Source organism: Mytilus californianus, unplaced genomic scaffold, assembly GCF_021869535.1.
Source record: "Mytilus californianus isolate M0D057914Y unplaced genomic scaffold, xbMytCali1.0.p SCAF_9, whole genome shotgun sequence".
In the NCBI taxonomy this organism is placed as follows: Eukaryota; Metazoa; Mollusca; class Bivalvia; order Mytilida; family Mytilidae; genus Mytilus; species Mytilus californianus.
The window spans coordinates 39869207-39889802 of record NW_026262745.1 but is presented as its reverse complement, the minus strand read 5'-3'; the positions used below and the strand labels follow the sequence as shown (position 1 = coordinate 39889802).

Sequence of the window (20596 nt, the reverse complement as noted above, 5' to 3'; positions counted from 1 at the left end):
TCAAACCACACAACAGATTTTCACGAAACCTTTTTAGATAATAAGGACATACTATGCAGTTGTGCATATTGACAGGAAATTACGATTCAATTCTTTTTCTAGGAGTTACGCCCCTTTGAACTTATTTACTTTAATGTACTACTGCAACAGTTTGTCATCGCAACTCCTCTCAAACCACACAACAGAATTTCATGAAACCTTTTCAGATGATAAGGACATACTACATAGATGTGCATATCGACAGGAAATTATGATTCAATTTTTTTTCCAGGAGTTACGCCCCTTTGAACTTATTTGCCCAATATACTACTGCAACCTATTGTCATCGCAACTCCTCTCAAACCACACAACAGAATTCCATGAAACCTTTTCAGATAATAAGGACATACTACGTAGATGTGCATATTGACAGTAAATTACGATTCAATTCTTTTTCCAGGAGTTATGCCCCTTTGAACTTATTTGCCCAATATACTACTGCAACCTTTTGTCATCGCAACTCCTCTCAAACCACACAACAGAATTTCATGAAACCTTTTCAGATAATAAGGACATACTATGTAGATGTGCATATCGACAGGAAATTACGATTCAATTCTTTTTCTAGGAGTTACGCCCTTTGAACTTATTTACTTTAATGTACTACTGCAACAGTTTGTCATCGCAACTCCTCTCAAACCACACAACAGAATTTCATGAAACTGTGTAGATAATAAGGACATACTATGTAGATGTGCATATTGACAGGAAATTATGATTCAATTTTTTTTTCTTACACTTATTTTATTTCTCCAATGACAATGTGGGGACGTGGGGTATGTGAGCGCGCTTACTAAGGTTCTTTAATTGCAGACAGTAAGATGCTATCAAACAGGTTGGATATTTACATATTACTTATCAAAATTTAAAGGCAGTTCCATTTTTGTACGCCCATTTACGGTACATATTATGGTATTCTGTTGTCTGTTCCTCTGTCCGTCGTCCACATGTCGTACAATAACTAAAAAACGCCTAAACCAATTTGTATGAAAATTTTGTTTTAAATGAAAAGGAAATTTTATTTACTTATCTATGTTCACTTACAGGATACATTTTACAGTGAAAAGAAACCATCAAACTTTGTTGTTATGGAAAAGTCTTATAAGTTTATCTACCCTGTTGCCAAGGAAGTGTTGCCAGGTGTTGTGTCTTCTGCTGCTAAATATGGCAGACCTATACTGGTAACTGCAGATGGTGCTGTCTTTCAGATAGGTTGTGTACAGACTGTTGTAAAAACTTTGAATTGGTCAGGTGGTAAGTGAAGCATCTTTATTTAAACTTCTATCATGAAAACCATTGTAATGCTGTCATTAGGATACCGGTACATGTGTACTATGCAATACTGCCAAGTTTTCATGAAGCAAATGCATGAGATTTGGCCAAAATTGTAAAGATATAAGAGAAAAAACAATAAATCAAAGGAATGCCAGGAAATGCCGCCAAATAAATCCTGATTATGTATGAAATCTGCAATAACCTCAAAACATGTTATAATATATGTCACTGAGATTAAGGTTCATGTGGACCCTTTGGCTAAAATGGCTAAAATGTTATAATATATGTCACTAAGATTAAGGTTCATGTGGACCCTTTGGCTAAAATGCCTTAAAACTTTTCCATATACACAGGTTTGTCTGCACTCAGAGTAAATTTTGAGGTGAAAATGCAGCCATTTTAGCCAGAGGGTCCACATGAACCTTAAAGTGCATAACTATGGTTTGGAAGGCAGAAATGAATTGTTATCATTGAAGTAAAATTGTTTAGAACATTTGAGTGTCTCATTTTTTGTCGAGCCTTCGACTTTTGTCGAAAAAGCGAGACATAGCGATCCTACATTCCGTCGGCGTCGTCCACAAATATTCACTCTGTGGTTAAAGTTTTTGAAATTTTAATAACTTTCTAAACTATCCTGGATTTCTACCAAACTTGGACAGAGGCTTGTTTATGATCATAAGATAATATCCAAAAGTTAATTTTGTAAAAAAAAAAATCCATTTTTTCCGTATTTTACTTATAAATGGACTTAGTTTTTCTGCCAGGAAGCATTACATTCACTCTGTGGTTAAAGTTTTTGAAATTTTAATAACTTTCTTAAACTATCCTGGATTTCTACCAAACTTGGAAAGGAGCTTGTTTATGATCATAAGATAGTATCCAGAAGTAAACTTTGTAAAAAAAAAATCCATTTTTTCCGTATTTTACTTATAAATGGACTTAGTTTTTCTGCCTGTTAACATTACATTCACTCTGTGGTTAAAGTTTTTAAAATTTTAACAACTTTCTTAAACTATCTTGGATTTGTACCAAACTTGGACAGAAGCTTGTTTATGATTAAAAGCTAGTATCTAGAAGGAAATTTTGTTAAAATTTTGTTCCATTTTTTCCGTATTTTACTTATAAATGGACTTAGTTTTTCTTCCAGTTAACATTACATACAGTCTGCAGTTTAAGTTTTTGTCGAGCCTGCAACTTTTGTTGCAGAAAGCTCGACATAGGGATAGTGATCCGGCGGCGGCGGCGGCGGCGGCTACGGCGGCGGCGGCGGCGGCGTTAGCTAACTTCTTAAAAGCTTTATATTTTAGAAGGTGGAAGGTCTGGATGCTTCATACTTTGTATATGGATGCCTCATGTTACGAAGTTTCCGTCAGTCACATGTCCAATGTCCTTGACCTCATTTTCATGGTTCAGTGACTACTTGAAAAAAAAGTTCAGATTTTTTGTAATGTTATATTCTCTTCTATTATAAGTAATAGGATAACTATATTTGGTATGTGCGTACCTTGCAAGGTCCTCATGCCCGTCAGACAGTTTTCACTTGACCTCAACCTCATTTCATGGATCAGTGAACAAGGTTAAGTTTTGGTGGTCAAGTCCATATCTCAGATACTATAAGCAATAGGTCTTGTATATTCGGTGTATGGAAGGACTGTAAGGTGTACATGTCCAACTGGCAGGTTTCATCTGACCTTGACCTCATTTTCATGGTTCAGTGGTTATAGTTAAGTTTTTGTGTTTTGGTCTGTTTTTCTTATACTGTATGCCATAGGTCTACTATATTTGGTGTATGGAATGATTGTAAGGTGTACATGTCTAGCGGGCAGGTGTCATCTGACCTTGACCTCATTTTCATGGTTCAGTGGTCAAAGTTAGGTTTTTGAGTTTTGGTCTTTTTTTCTAATACTATATGCAATAGTTCAACTATATTTGGTATGTGCGTACCTTGCAAGGTCCTCATGCCCGTCAGACAGTTTTCACTTGACCTCGACCTCATTTTATGGATCAGTGAACAAGGTTAAGTTTTGGTGGTCAAGTCCATATCTCAGATACTATAAGCAATAGGTCTTGTATATTCGGTGTATGGAAGGACTGTAAGGTGTACATGTCTAGCGGGCAGGTGTCATCTGACCATGACCTCATTTTCATGGTTCAGTGGTCAAAGTTAAGTTTTTTGAGTTTTGGTCTTTTTTTCTAATACTATATGCAATAGTTCAACTATATTTGGTGTATGGAAATATTTTATGATCTATTTGGCAGTCACGCAGGTTTTATTTGACCTTGACCTCATTTTCAGGGTTCATTGCTCAGTGTTAAGTTTTTGTGTTTTGGTCTGTTTTTCTTAAACTATAAGCAATAGGTCAACTATATTTGTTGTATGGAAGAATTGTTAGCTGTACATGCCTGCCTAGCATGGTTCATCTGACCTTGACCTCATTTTCATGGTTTATTGGTCAATGTTTAGTTTACTTGGTTAATGTTAAGTTTATGTGACAGTTGTAATAAAGCTTTATATTTAGGACTATCAACATAATATCAATGATTAGTAAAGAAGGCGAGACATTTCAGCGTGTGCACTCTTGTTAAAACATTTATTAGATTCATAAACTATCCTGGATTTTTACCAAACTGGGACAGAAGCTTCTTACAATCAAAAGATAGAATAGAGAGGAATATTTTTGTTAATTTTTTTCCTCATTTTTGTTGAGCCTGCGATTAACAGCAAAAGTAGGAGAGACACTGGGTTCCGCGGAACCCTTACGAATTTTCATTAGTTTGAAATATAATAGTTCTAAATTCTTCCTATCTATAGTTTAAGGTGGCACAATTTGAGGTCAAATGGTACAAAAATGTACTTGAAATGGTTTGTGTAGATTGGTTTAATAATTCACAAATTTTTCATTTTTTTTAATATCAACCACAGTAGTTACCATGACATTTTGTACTTTTAGACAACAGAGAGATTGTAGTTCAGACTAAATGTTACCTGCCTGATTTAAAAACAGAGCCTGTCAATGATGAAACAGAGTTTTATGTTAAAGAGTACACTTGGAACATCTTTTGCTTATACACAGACATGATTGATAAAGTTCTAAAACAACGTGATATCATATATCTAGAATCAGGAGATGTTCCAAATGGTTTTGGTAAGTGGCTTTACCTGTATTTTAATTTTCATTACTCAAGTGTAGTCCTGGACATATTGACTGAGGCCATAGGCAGAGGATATTCTAAATTTTTGATTGGTTAATAAACCTTGTATCTTTTAAATCTGTCATTGTTTGTTCATATGACTCATTTTTGTGGTTTTAATGCTGAAAAAAGCAATACTAATGCGTGTAGGTGTTGGAATTTATAAATGCATTGCAATTTTATCTCCTAAGGTTGCCATATTGAATTATGAGAGAATGCTACTAAGGACATTAGCCTGTCAGACCTTAATATCATGTTTCACATAGTAATATTGTTACATTGTAACAAAAATGATATAATGTTACTGTATGATATTCAAGCATGTAATAAGTACGGACAGTATAGATCTATTAATAGGATTATTGCCAGTGTGTTAAATATTGAGAGTGATAGGTCATTCAGGTTATACTGTGAATCATTATTATTAAAATTTAGGTACTAATATTCATGGTGATTCTGTGCATTAGGTTACCACCTATGGAAGGTCAGAGGTTTTCTCTGGGCACTCCAGCTTCCTCCACCAATAAAACCTGGCCGCCACGAAATAGCCCAAAAGTGGTGCTTAAAAGTGGCCGTAAAACACCAACAATCAATCAATCATTAGGTTACCATATGTTTATTTTCTCAATAAAAGATGAGTTTTATAAAGGTTTTATAGAGGTCAGAATTTTTTAAAACCATGAAACCAAGTATCCAAAATAATACAATTTCCCATAATCCTGCTCCCAGAGGTGGGCTTCAGCTGGCCCCTAAACAAAAATATTTACTAGTTCATTGAAAATATCCATCACACTAAATTCTGAAACATATAATTGAACTAAAATAAAAAATTGATAAAAATATGTATTCAAATAAGGTATGGATAATTACGAAGGGCGAGGGGATTTGAACAGCCCTTTTTGTGAGGAGGTCTTTTAATGTCAACATTGTTTTAATCATTGAACTTTTACTGACTTACAAACCGTCAAAAACATAAGAAAAGTACACAAAAAGCACTCACAGAAACCTAATGCCCCTGAATTGGACGAGTCTAAATATGTTCAAATTAAATGATAGTTAAACAGTACTCAGACTGATATATACAATTTTATTTTTAACAGTTACCAAATTGCAATGGAAACGGACCGATTAAATGGCAGTACATCATTTAATTATTTATTCATTATAATTTTTTAGCATTAAAATATCACCAAATTATAGTTTTACAAAATTAGGGGGTAAATTTATATTTTTGAATCCAACTTTTCAAAATAAAGATTTCTTATTTAATAAATAAGGCAATCAAAACCCTATACAGACCTCATTTATAACTGACCAATGAATATTGTGCACAACAACTTCTTGTTATATATATTTGATGTTTTAATCTGTCAGTAATCATGAAATAGATTCGTAAAGACCAGACCTTAGAACACAGTAAGTAAACTCTTGTTTCAGAACTTCTAATCGAACAGACCTAGATGCACCAGGTCCTTCACAATATTGTATTCATGCGGTAAATGTTCATTCTGTTTTTGATTCTGTAATTTTTTTACACTAAGTTAAATGCGAATGCAAAATAATTAGTGTTGTCTGTTCAGTCCATTTAATTAATAGATCTTGCTTTGTTTTTTGTTTTTTTTTAAATAAAAAAATTGCATGCAAACTTCAATGAATAAAATCGTTTTAAAAAGCATAAATGTAACATCTATAGCATCAACTAGGTTTCACTGGCCCGATCAAAACGTGTTTAGGTGAGATATTTTCGCAGGTTAAATGTATTATATGAAAACAAACTCTTTTATTTTAGTTGTCCGTTATTCCCTTTTCATGTTTAAATGAAGCAAAAACACCTGAAAAAACTTTTTCCTTTCTTAATTTTATCCTTGCCTGACAAAAAATCATATGTTATAAATCGTATTAAAACAGTAGAACCATAGTAAAAAAATATTTAAAACTTTTTTATAAGCAGTCATTTATGTAATAAATTGAAGAAAATAAACCACAAAAAAAAAAAAAAAAATTTAAATGAAAATTGTACATTATAGCATTTTACAAGATCTTGTCTTTGAGTGCTAAGTCCATGGAACAATTTATAAAGTTGACTGATTGTTGTTTGCTTAACGTCCAGTGGCAAATATTTCATGCATGTTCATGACTATAACACATAAATTCTTTAAATACAATAGGAGGTCGACAGTGAGGTTGGACGTGAAACTTTAAAATACCACTGGAAAATGAGGGTTTATTGAATAAGGACAGAAATTTAGACTTGCAACAGCTGGCCACATTCGGACTGGTGCAAGAGTTTTTAATTTACCAAGAGCGTTGATCCATGAAATCTACACTGAAGTCGATCATCGATGTTTACGTGTAGTTTATAGTATCATTTCACGCATTTAATTTAGGTTAGATACTTTTAGCTGGCTTTAGTAACTGTGAGAATTCTGTGAAACTGTGTTGTTTATTGTACTTGAGTTTTTGGTATGATATTATGTACTACCGCTCTCCTGGTTGGTCTCATGTGAGGGTGTTTGCCTTGAGAGCGGGAGGTCGTTTGTTCGAATCCTGACCGGGTCAAACAAAGACTTTACATTGGCATTTGCTATTTCAACTCTAAACACGTGGCATCATAGAGTAAGAGCACAGACTGGTCGGCTCAGAGTCGTAAATGTGTCCGGGTCGGGTGACTTTTCTTCCTGTGAACTAATATCTTGTGAACTTACGTGTAAAAACACCTACTCAGCGTGTCAGTCTAATAAAAAGCAGGGTTAATACAAAATTACTCATATTATATATACATGTTTTCCTCCTGAATATTCATTTTATTTGCCGCTGGTCGTCATTCTTTATCACCATTTATTTTACTGTTATATTATACAGTGAAGTGTTTTTCTTCTACTGGTTTATAGTACAACTTCTTAAATTTTCACCGATCAAAATTAAAATAGGGCAGATGTAATTTTTCAACTAAACGCTTGTGATTTTTGGATATCCGATGCCTGGTGTAGTGAGAATTTCTCGCTATCTATACTTTAAAAAACATTAGTGGGAAATATGATCGTTGAACGAGTTGAAACAACCTGACCAAAGAGCAGAAAACAGCTGAAGGCCACCAATGGGTCTTGAATACAGCGAAAAAATCCTGCACCCGGAGGCTTGCTTCAGCTGGCCCCCAAACAAAAATATGCACTAGTTCTGTGATAATTTGTTTTTCCGTTCTTATCCAATCTCCTCTTTGTTTTGCTGGATAGGATACAATGTAACCCCTGATGTGTACTACGACAATGTTTTTTTGATGTTTAAAAAAAGATTAAATGCAATGAGAAAAATGATGGAAGAAATGCTAAGATTTACGCTTAAAAATTCATATGTAAATAAAAATGAAATATATAAAAATTGGAAAACTGTTTGAGACGATTATCAACTGAAAACAAATGATTATACATCACTAAATGAAGCTGATTAATTAATTGCTCCATTCATGTCCAGTGGCAAATATGTCATGCATATTTACGACAAGATGCAAAGTGGATCAACCTGAGGCAAATAAATTCAATTTATTGCAAACCCAATGAAAGTTTTCCACAGTGCCATCTCTATATGGTCAAGGTATTTAAATTTTTGTAAGTTCACCTGTCGTATTGATTAAATACAATAGCTATTGTTCTTTGTGCAGTTTATTCACTGGGACCTTTAAATTTCTTCTAAGAGAAATCTATCACTCATTGATTAATTTACCTGAGTCATGAAAATTTTTTTCTTATATATAGACAAAAATACTTTTTTTATACTCATTAACTGCCTGTGATGATGTATTTACTTAAAATTGATAATATATTATCAATCTTTTCAATATAAACACTGATTTAATCATAAAAAATTGATTTCTGACAAAAGTTTAAGTAATGTTCCCATTGAAATTTGCATTTATTTTGTTTTTGTTTAGTTATAGAATACATTTAAGTATGTCTTAATTTGAACATCATAATTTTCAAGTTTTTATTTGTCAAACACACAAAAAAACAAATTCTAAAGTTTTGTCAGAAATCAACTTTTATTAATGTTTGAATCACTGTTTACATTCAACAAATTGAAAATATCTTATTAATATTGAATAAATACAACATCACATGCAGTTTTGAGTATAAAACATGTATTTTCGTCTATTTAGAAGATTTTTTTTTACTCCGGTAAATTAATCAATGAGTGATAGATTTGTCTTAGAAGAAATTTAAAGGTCCCAGAGAATAAACTACACATAGAACAATAGCTATTGTATTTATTCAATAGGACAGGTGAACTTACAAAAGTTTAAATACCTTGACCATATAGAGATGGCACTGTGGAAAACTTTCATTGGGTTCGCAATAAGAGTGGAACTTTTTACAATAAGGCAGAGCGTTCGCTAGAGGTAAAACGTATGCCTCAATAGAATACAGTTGAACCATGATCAAAGTCGTAAGCTAAGCTATTAGCCCTCCACTCTTTTTTATCCACGGTAGACGAATGTCAAAAACAAAACTTCATGAATTTACAACCAATAATGGCCACTATAAGTAAATGAGATATGGACTTTTTTTGTAAATAAATTCCTATTGCAGCCAACATGTCTTGGTTCGGGAAAGGTTAGTATATGCACTAAAATAACGTTTGATTATTGACTGAGATATTAAAGCAACCAAAAGCACTTTGAATCAAAAATTTTCTAAAATTGTAAATTATGGTATTTTGCTGGGTGTTTTTTCCCAATCCTATTTCGGACCCCCTGATTTTAAGAGGGTGTATCTAATTAGTCATGCCCGATTAACTTTTAGTAAATTGAACCTCAACTTAAAGACCTAAACCGTAAATAAGTTTGAGGTACAATAAGTAAACAATAGAAATCCTTTGTGAAATGAGATTGTCCCAGGTGTCTTAGATAATTATTTTGCGTTGAATAACAATGAAAAATGCACGAGCAGGTTTGTAATAAACATTAAAAATAAAGATGTTCACAAAAATCTGTGATGAATATGATTGTTTTAATTTTTCAGTTCACAACTCTTTTGGTTGCAAACATCTTTGGAAGAAAATTGACAGTATGTTCAACCAGTCTGTTTGTTCCATGTGTAACAGATGCTGTGGACTAGGCAGGAAGTGTAAATACAATGGAATTATGGGAGATAATTTTAGAGAGTGTCTGTGTAAAACATCTTTACCAGGATGTGTGGATTGTGGGATTTGTACAGATTGTGCTGCTGACTTATGGGTAAATGTTGCAATTAGAATAACAATATAATACTTGCAAAAAAATTTTTTTTTATTCTGATACTTACTTGAAAACTGACAAAATGACAGTCGAAATAATCTATGAAGGTAAATGGAAGGTTGAAATTAAAATAGATAATTTTTTTTAAAGTTTGCAAAAATATAGGTGATTTGATTTTTTCAAATATGCAATAAGAAGTATGAGTCATGGAGCCTTTTTGTCTCGCCTGCGATTGTTGTTGCGGAAAGCAAGACATAGGAATTGCTTTTCCGAAGATGGCAATGGCGACGTCAACGATTGTTAAGTTTTCTGCTTAAGTTAGTTTGAAAGGAACTACTTGTGATAGATCTTGGTATTATGTATGAAGATGCATTACTATCAGTACATATCAATTTGACGACAATTTTGAGGCCCTGCCCCCTAGGCCATGGTCCAGTGTCTTTGATTTAATTAGCCATTTTCAATGTTAAGATTTTTGCTTAAGTTAGTTTGATAGAAAGTACTTTTGATAGATCAATGGTATTTTGTATGAAGTTGCAATACTATCAGTACATATTAGTTTGAAGACTATTTTGAGGCCCTGCTCCCTAGGACGTGGTCCAGTGACTTTGAATTGATAGGTCATTTTAAATAAGTTTTCTGCTTAAGTTAGATTGATAGGAACTACAAGTGATAGATTAATGATATTTTTTGCGAAGTTACATTGCTATCAACACATATCAGTTTGATGACTATTTTGAGGTCCTGCCCCCTAGGTCATGGTCCAGTGACTTTCAATTAATTGGCAATTTTCAATGATAAGTTTTCTGCCTAAGTTAGTTTGATATGAACTACTTGTGATAGATCAATGATATTTTCTATAAGTTGCATTACTTTTAGTTTCAGTACATATCGGTTTGAAGACTATTTTAAGGCCCTGCCCCCTCAGTCATTGTCCATTGACATTCAATGAAATAACAATTTTCAGTGTTAAGTATTATGTTTAAGTTAGTTTTGATAGGAACTACTTACAATAGACAATACTTTCTATGAAGTTACTTTGCTGTTTGTACATCTCAGTTTGTCACCCATTTCGAGACCCTAGTAGTCACCCACTAGTTGGTCCAGCGACTTTGATTTAATTAGCAATGTTGCTGTCCAACAGATTGTCTTTCTCTGAATTGTATGCAAACAGGCAAGACATATCTCTGTGTCAAAAGTGTATTCAAGCTTCTGGTTGTGTGCAAAATTGTCAGATTTTATATAAATTACACATGGAAAAAAAAATTGTATGATAGAAAGACAACTAAATGATAGACTTTTAAGATAAAATATGAGATTTAGATAGTTCTTATAATCAGCTTTCAGTCAATAAAAAGAAAAAAATGGGATAATGTGACACGTTTTCTGGCTACAAAACATATACTGTAAATTCAGAAATTATTGCGATGTTTTTATTATTGCGAAAAATGCGACAGGGTTATATTCGCAATAATTTAAACTCGCATTTTGAAATTTTTTAATATGAATTAAACAGGATTTTTCTCAATATCGCAAAAAATAAAATCGCATTTTAGTCTAAAATGACAAAATAGCAATAATAAATGCATGCAATAATTTCTGAATTTACAGTAACAGGTAACTTTACCTTACATTTCATTACTTATAACTTTATATCATGAGTTATCTCCCCTTACATGTCTAAGTTGAAAAATGTGAAAGGAAGAAAAATATTTTCAATTATTACAATAAGATAGAACAGATTATTTTCTTCATTTATATGAAAAGTCTTTATAAAATAAATGACATTCCTCTCTCAAAATGTGAGGGGCCTCGGTGGCCGAGTGGTCTAAGTAGTTACTACTGTAATCACTAGCCAGTCAACACTGAGGTTGTGAGTTCGAACCCCGCTCGTGCGGGTGCACTCGACTCCAATCTTAATTGACTAGGATTGTCAGTTTACCTATCGAAGGTCGGTGATTTTCTCCAGGCACTCCGGCTTCCTCCACCAATAAAAACTGGCTGCCAAAAGCCCAAAAGCGGTGCTTAAAAGTTGTGTTAAAACACCAAAAATCAAAATCAAATCTCTCAAAATGTGCATTTTTCATTTAAGATCAGATTTTTTTCTGCTATTTTACAATCCAAAATGGCGAGAAACACTCAATCTACCTTTAATATATGTCGCCGAAATGAAAATGGGTGGAAATTACCAATCTTAAAATGTGCTTTTGTAGTCCTGTTAGTCACCATATATTTGTTGTTTTTATACGACCGCAAAAATTAAAAATTTTTTGGTCGTATATTGGTATGACGTTGGCGTCGTCGTAGTCGTCGTCCGGCGTCGTCCGAAGACACATTGGTTTTCACACTCTTACTTTAGTTTAAGTGAATGGATCTCCATGAAATTTTACCACGAGGTTCAATACCATGAAAGGAAGGTTGGGATTGATTTTGGGGGTTATGGTACCAACAGTTAAGGAATTAGGGGCCAAAAAGGGGCCAAAAATAAGCATTTTTGTAACTTCCAGACAATAACTTGTGTGTAAGTGTATGGATCTCTCTGACATTGTACCACAAGGTTCCATATCACAAAGGGAAGGCTGTAATAGATTTTGGGGGTAATTGCCTCAAAATTTTAGGAATTAGGGGCCAAAAAAGGGGCAAAAAACAAGCATTTTTCTAGTTTCATGACAATAACTTGTGTGTAAGTGTTTGGATATTTCTGAAATTGTACTACAAGGTTCCATATCACAAAGGGAAAACTGGAATTGAGTTTGGGGGTAATTGCCCGAAACGTTTAGGAATTGGGGGCCAAAAAGGGGCCAAAAATAAGCATTTTTCTAGTTTCCAGACAATAACTTGTGTTCAAGTGTATGGATCTCTCTGAAATTGTACTGCAAGGTACCATACCACAAAGGGAAGGCTGGGATTGAGTTTGGGGGTGATGAATCATAAGGGGGTTCAAAAAATTTGGGGGGGGAGGGATTTTTTTTTTTTTCTTTTTTTTTTCTTTTTTTCCTTTTTTTTTTCTTTTAAAATTTTCCATTTTAAGTTGGTTATTTCTGATTAATATTTAAAAGCAAATAATAATGATATGGTAGGAGATACACACCAAACAGGATGTGTAAATTATTATATAATAAGTATTGTGCAATAGCAAGAAATTTTCAATTGCACAGTATTACACAATAGCAAGAAATCTTCAATTGCACAGTATTGCGCAATAGCAAGAAATCTTCAGTTGCACAGTATTGCGCAATAGCAAGAAATATCCAATAGCACAATATTGCGCAATAGCAAGAAATTGTCAATTGTACAGTACTGCGCAATAGCAAGAAATATTCAATTGCACAGTATTGTGCAAAAGAAGATACTTCGTATAAATTGCTTATTTCTTGATCAATTTCAATGGGGTTTTATTCTTGAATTCTTGGGGTTCTTTAATATGCTGAATCTAATCGTGTATTAAGTTTTTGGATTTTGGGCCCCGTTTTTAAATTGGTCCACATTGAGGTCCGAAGGGTCCAAAATTTAACTTTGTTTGATTTCATCAAAAAATTGAATTATTGGGGTTCTTTGATATGCTGAATCTAACCGTGTATTTAGATTCTTAATTTTTTGGTTCCGTTTTCAAATTGGTCTACATTAAGGTCCAAAGGGTCCAAAATTAAACTTAGTTTGATTTTAACAAAAATTGAATTTTTAGGGTTCTTTGATATGCTGAATCTAAACATGTATTTAGATTTTTGATTATGGGCCCAGTTTTCAAGTTGGTCCAAATCGGGGTCCAAAATTAAACTTTGTTTGATTTCAACAAAAATTGAATATATGGGGTTCTTTGATATGCTGAATCTAACCATGTATTTAGATTTTTGATTTTTGGGCCCCGTTATCAACTTTGTCCACATTGAGGTCAAAAGGGTCCAAAATTAAACTTTGTTTGATTTCATCAAAAATTGAATTCTTGGGGTTCTTTGATATGCTGAATCTAACCATGTATTTAGATTTTGGATATTGGACCATAATAGGTGAATGTCCAATTTAAAATTTTTAAGTTCTTAGACCACATTCATTCTGTGTCAGAAACCTATGCTGTGTCAAATATTTAATCACAATCCAAATTCAGAGCTGTATCAAGCTTGAATGTTGTGTCCATACTTGCCCCAACTGTTCAGGGTTCGACCTCTGCGGTCGTATCAAGCTGCGCCCTGCGGAGCATTTTATTAATATTATGATATAAATATTCTAAGATAAATGCAGTTTTTAGGGTACCAATTTATTTCATTATGTTAGGTGCCTTGAGAAAATGGAAAATTGTAATTTAACCCTTCAAAAGCTCTTATCTGTAAAAACATTATCATAATAATATATTAGAAGGGCATTAGCTTCTAGAGATAAAAAAAAAATGTTTTTTGTTTTTGTTTAATCATTAATTAGAGTGAAGTAGTGAAATAATAATTCGCTTTTAACAGCAGTTTAATTCAATTTTGTCAAAATAAGCTAACAAACTTGCAAGTGAATAATTCAATCTCATTGAATCTGTATTCATGTGACCTTCAATTTAATCCCATAGCTAAGGGTAAACCATTTGGTCGATTTTGACCCACAAAGACTCATTCTTACACTGGTAAAAACGATGATTAGCATATTTTTTTAACCTATAATATGAAATCAAACAGACCTAGAAAAATAAAATTGCATATGTTTGCTATTTATTTATATCTATATTTATGTTTGTATCCATTTATATGACTGTCGACAGTCTTTGGAGGTCACCTGATGGTTAATTAGATGGCGTCTAGACTGGAATACGGTCAGAATGCTGATACATATTATCGAGTCCATGCACCATAACTTGTTTATTTTAGACTTTTTATAATTAAGATATGTGTTTTAGTATGTTTATAATCAAATATAAGAATTTGAGTCAAATCGGTGTACATAATTTGGCAGCTTATGCCCCTCTAAAGACCAGAATAAATCACTGCCTCATAAATATTCAATATGATAAAGTAAATACCTCAAGTGTGCATGATTGTTATGATATAAAAGAGCTAATATATCGTTCAAAAAGTTATCGTAAATAATATTGTTTGAATTGTAATTTCCAGGAACTTAGAAGTTATTTACGACCACAGGTTTATTGCAACAATAAAAGGGTTGTGCAAAGTCCATCCACGTATTTGGAAAGTGTATTAAACAAGGTTCCACTAGATCCTTTAGCTTACAATGAAGTAGAGATGATTTATAGCACAGACGGGAGGAAGGGTATATTCCTTAGAGAGTAAGTTCTTTATCCGGCGTGATAGTGCCTTAATAAGGACAGACAATATTTACTTATGCCCCAAAAATTGGAATTTGGTTCTTTCTATTGAACAGTCAATTGGAGGCACATGGGCCAATCAGACATTATAAATGGGATTTTAAATCAAATTAAGATTTATTTGTACAAACTCATTTTTCAAGCATACAAAGTATGTCATATATTTTTAGAATTTCTAATTAGTCATTTCCAAAATTTCACATTCATCCTCAGAGTTTATCTTTTACATTACTGTTTTCTTGGTTAGAATGTGTAGTAGCCAAATTATATAAACACAAACAAATTCATATGCTAAGATCTGATTGGACATCTTATTGTGTATCTGATTAAAGTGACTTCAAAAGTGATATTTATATTTTAGAGCAGAAGATGGTGCTATTATTAGCATTTTCCCTGGGAAGGCCACTGCTTTGTCATCAGCTGATCAAGTGACCACTGGAAAAATTGTTGAGAAGTTTAAGACATTGATTAAGGATGTGGAAGACCCTTTATATCTTTGTAACTATGGTGACTGTGTTAAAATCAGAATATCAGATCCTTGTGTAAGTACACATTTAGAACCATGAGGGACCAGGTGTTCACTCACAGCCAGAACAAATAAACTTGTCAAAGTTATCTCCCCTATATCCATTGACTACCTTAGCTTGCCTAGCTGGCCAATTGCACCCAGTGCATATCACTTTTTCTCTAATTCTTACTCAATTTATCCTTTTCCTGACCTGTTGTTTATTTTTATTTACTCTGAAAGTACTTTTATTCGTTGGTATCAATTTTTGTGGTTTGAGCAAAAGTAACATGTTCATGGGTTCTTAGATACCTGGATTTCAGTTTTCTGATAAAATTGTGAATGAGCAGTTTGAAGCCATCAGAAACAAAGATTCTTGAATATAATCATATATTATTTTATAATGATTTGTGGGACATTGCAAAATAAGGAGTTCATTTTACTTACTCGTTTGTTTTTTTATTACTGACAACATTTATTAAATTTTTAATAAGTAAATAAGCTGATTTATCTATGCTCACAAATTGTCTGGATTGAAGGAAATAGCAAAGTCAACATTTAAATTCTTGCACACATGTTGTCAAAAGTGATGACACTAATTAACCCGAGATCGAATGAGCAACAGATTGACGATCATCATAGGTGATAATTGAGCCCTAAACATACCACTTAAAGAAAAATGGTTACATAAAAAATGCTACAAATGCACTTTGAATTGTAGAGTTAATTCTTATGAATTGAAAAAGCAAGCCCAATATGATTTTTTTTCGTATGAGAATTTTGAGATGTAATTAACACTTCATCACTGGAAGTCTGACTTTCATCGAACTAAAGTAATTTTTTCATGATAATTAAAAGGTTAAAAGTATTACATATCTGTAAATTATTTAAAAGATTTAAAGAGTAAAATCCTGTCTGAAGTTGTATATATAGTTTTTAATTTAGTTCAAAGTGCGTTTGATGATATTCAATGTATTCTCTAGATTATATGTCCGTATTCATGTGGTAAAACCTACATGGGGATCTTTTAATGTCTTGATTTGAACAACAGCTGATTTAAATTCGTGAATAAATCCATCCAAGAAAACCATGAAAATAAGTGCCTTACGAATGAAAGTGCTTCCATAGTATTGGTTAAAGCCAAATTGCAATTAAGAAGTAGTGGTATAAAAATTATTAGCATTGTTATATTTCAGCATTTCTTGTTCATAATATCAGGTAATTTTGTCTCTTGCACCAATGAAGACATTATTTTTCAAAATGTTTATCTGGCATGTCAATATTTTATATTTTAATATTACATTTATTATTTCAAAAAACATTATTATAAATTCAAAGACCTATAAACCAATATTTTTTATCTCAACCATGAGAATTTGGTTCCATAAACAAAAGTATTTACTCTACTGTTTGCTTGGAGCATGGTTTCTTAAAATGTTCATATTTGAATAAAATTGAGAATGGAAATGGGGAATGTGTCAAAGAGACAACAACCCGACCATAGAACAGACAACAGCAGAAGGTCACCAACAGGTCTTCAATGTAGTGAGAAATTCCCGCACCCGGAGGCATCCTTCAGCTGGCCCCTAAACAAATATATATACTAGTTCAGTGATAATGAACGCCATACTAAACTCCAAATTGTACACAAGAAACTAAAATTAAAAATAATACAAGACTAACAAAGGCTAGAGGCTCCTGACTTGGGACAGGCGCAAAAATGCGGCGGGGTTAAACATGTTTATGAGATCTCATTGAATGAATACATATAAATAGAAGAAGATTAACCATTTCTGAATCTAAAGGACTGTGGGTAATATTTCATTGTTTGTACTCCAAAATGAAAATAGTTGGTTTGATTTCTATTTAGGACATTTTTAACCAATATCTAATTTTTGCTGTAGGCTTTTCAAATTTTGACCCAGAAGGCATTTGTCTACTTTTGACCACAGTTCATTAATATAAATAATGGTAGAATGTAGACTTACACAGTGGTCAGTTGGCAAGGAAGCTTTCAGTATAACTCCATTAATATTAAGACCTTTTGTAAACCATGATTTCAGTTCCAACTTGATAGCCAATCTTTATCCAACATAATCATGATAATGCCATAGGGAATGTACAGAAATACTATTTTTCTGAAATTTTTGGCAAAGATGACTTTAAAAATGAATTGTCACCAAGTCAGTAATTAAAAGAAATAAAGTCTATTTGAGAAAAGATCTTGTATGTGGATTCATTATTGAGGGTGGAAGGACATTTTTTTGGGACGTCAGGGTAGGTAGGGCCTTTATTTTTGCGGTAATTCAGGAATGGGCCTTTATTTTCATGGGAATTTTAGGGTTTCCACCTATCAGGACTCTGGAATTAATTATAAAATTTTGGGATCCGGCAAAAAATACTTAATGTTTTTAGGATTTCGGGATTACACCCTCTAATACTGCCCTTCATTACGATTTGTCTACTTTTTGTGGATTTTGTCAATAAAGTTAAACATGAATTTAAGTATTCAAGTGTTCTAATTTTCATGCTGGATTTTTCTAAATTGAATGAAAATAGATATTCTTGTTTTTATGACTAGGTTCGTCAGTTTTCCTATCAAAGGTCGTTGGTTTTCTCTGGGCACTCCGGGTTCATCAACCAGTAAAAACTGTCCGCCACAAAATAGCCCAAAAGCGGTGTTTAAAAGTGGCGTTAAAACACCATAAATCAAATAAATCAAATCTTTTTCAGAGAATAATTGCTAAAGATGGTGAACTGGACTTGACAGCAATTAAAGAGTCCAAAGTTGTTTATCAGCCAATAATAAGCAGAGATCTTAAAGTCAGCCATGAAACTGGATTGTTATGGTAACTGTACATCAAATACATTTTTTTTTAATTCTTTATTTCAAGCTGAACAGAGAATACATGACTGTTGACATATTTGTCATCATTCATTAACCAGAACTAAGTTTTCTAGATAAAATGATGTTTTTAATTTCTCATAAGGAATAGGTGAATTATGTTTGACCTGTAAATTCATTTTATAATGTATCTATACTACTAAAGGAAGAGACCGATTTCCTCTGAAATCATACAAAGTCGGAAATATTTGTGATATGACGTATAAATGTAGTGTTTTGTACTTCCTAAATTTGTCTTTGAAACAATCTTTTTTCCACAGAAAACACAATTTTTTGAGAAAATATCCAAATTCGGAGACCGTTATCGATTCATATCTTATACACTTTCGTGCATGCTCAGTCGACGTACTGATCGGAGAATTTAACTTGATATGTAAAAGATATACTAGTACAATGGTGTAGATTAAAACTACACCATTCCAAGCCCTTTTGTTTTACACATAACTAATATTACCAATAATTAACAAGTTCCGGGTCGAATCCGATACCCATTCCAATAGTATATGTCACAAAATTACCTGATACCTGTTACCTAATCTGTATGTTACGCCTCGGTCAGGCGCACAACCAAACAGTGTATTCAGGATTTGCTATAAACATGGGTAATAATCACACCTGAACATTGTCATTATACAGGGAATAACTGACTTTACTAAATGACAATACAAATTCTAAAAATCCAGGCTAAAAATAAAGCATAGGTTCTTTAATTAAGTCAAGGACCCGTGAAGTCGCTGGTATGGTCTAGTATATTAAATGAATGTCTTGACATGGTTTAATTAACCTATTTTGATTGTCTATTGCCGTTAATTCAAATTAAATTAAATGTAAAGGACAGTTTCTGAATTATTGTTAATATCATTGCCAATATTTATAATGTGTTATATGTTGGCAATGCAAAAAGTAGATATTTTTAGCTCACCTGACCTGAAAGGTCAAGTGAGCTTTTCTCATCACTTTGCGGCAGTCGTCCGTCGTCCGTAAACTTTTACAAAAATCTTCTCCTCTGAAACTACTGGGCCAAATGCACCCAAACTTAAACACAATCATCATTCAAGTATCTAGTTTAAAAAATGTGTCCGATGACCCCGCCAACCTACCAAGATGGTCGCCATGGCTAAAAATAGAACATAGGGGTAAAATGTAGATTTTGGCTTATATCTCCGAAACCAAAGCATTTAGAGCAAATCTGACATGGGGTAAAATTGTTTATCAGGTCAAGATCTATCTGCCCTGAAATTTTCAGATGAATCGGACAACCCGTTGTTGGGTTGCTGCCCCTGAATTGGTAATTTTAAGGAAATTTTGCTGTTTTTGGTTATTATCTTGAATATTATTATAGATAGAGATAAACTGTAAACGGCAATAATGTTCAGCAAAGTAAGATCTACAAATAAGTCAACTTGACCAAAATGGTCAGTTGACCCCTTTAAGGAGTTATTGCCCTTTATAGTCAATTTTTAACCATTTTTCGTAAATTTTTGTTATCTTTTACAAAAATCTTCTCCTCTGAAACTACTAAGACAAATTTAACCAAACTTGTTCACAATCATCATTAGGGTATCTAGTTTTAAAAATGTGTCCGATGACCCCGCCAACCAACCAAGATGGCCGACATGGCTAAAAAATAGTACATAGGGTAAAATGCAGTTTTTGGCTCATATCTCTGAAACCAAAGCATTTAGAGCAAATCTGACGAGGATAAAATTGTTCATTAGGTCAAGATCTATCTGCCCTGAAATTTTCAGACCTATCAGGCAACACGTTGTTGGGTTGCTGCCCCTGAATTAAGAAAATTTTGCAGCTTTTGGTTATTATCTTGAATATTATTATAGATAGAGATAAACTGTAAACGGCAATAATGTACAGCAAAGTAAGATCTACAAATAAGTCAACATGATCAAAATTGTCAATTGTCCCCTTAAGGAGTTATTGCCCTTTATAGTCAATTTTTTACAATTTTCATAAATTTTGTAAATTTTTGTAAATTTTTACATAATATTTTCCACTGTAACTACTGGGCCAAGTTCATTATAGATAGAGATAATAGTAAGGAGCAAGAATGTTCAGTAAAGTAAGATCTACAAACACATCACCATCACCAAAACACAATTTTGTCATGAATCCATCTGTGTCCTTTGTTTGATA

The 20596-nt window shown here is 32.9% G+C and overlaps 1 protein-coding gene across 1 annotated transcript in view; it reads left to right on the top strand.

The window, feature by feature from the left end:
• Window positions 1-20596, top strand: part of LOC127716353 (uncharacterized) — a 133449-nt gene that overhangs the window by 31505 nt on the left and 81348 nt on the right. The window contains exons 14-19 of the mRNA XM_052222524.1: window positions 1086-1293; window positions 4266-4460; window positions 9522-9736; window positions 14827-14999; window positions 15400-15580; window positions 18277-18392. Of these exons, the coding sequence (XP_052078484.1) occupies window positions 1086-1293; window positions 4266-4460; window positions 9522-9736; window positions 14827-14999; window positions 15400-15580; window positions 18277-18392 (1088 nt within the window). The remainder of the gene's footprint in view (window positions 1-1085; window positions 1294-4265; window positions 4461-9521; window positions 9737-14826; window positions 15000-15399; window positions 15581-18276; window positions 18393-20596) is intronic.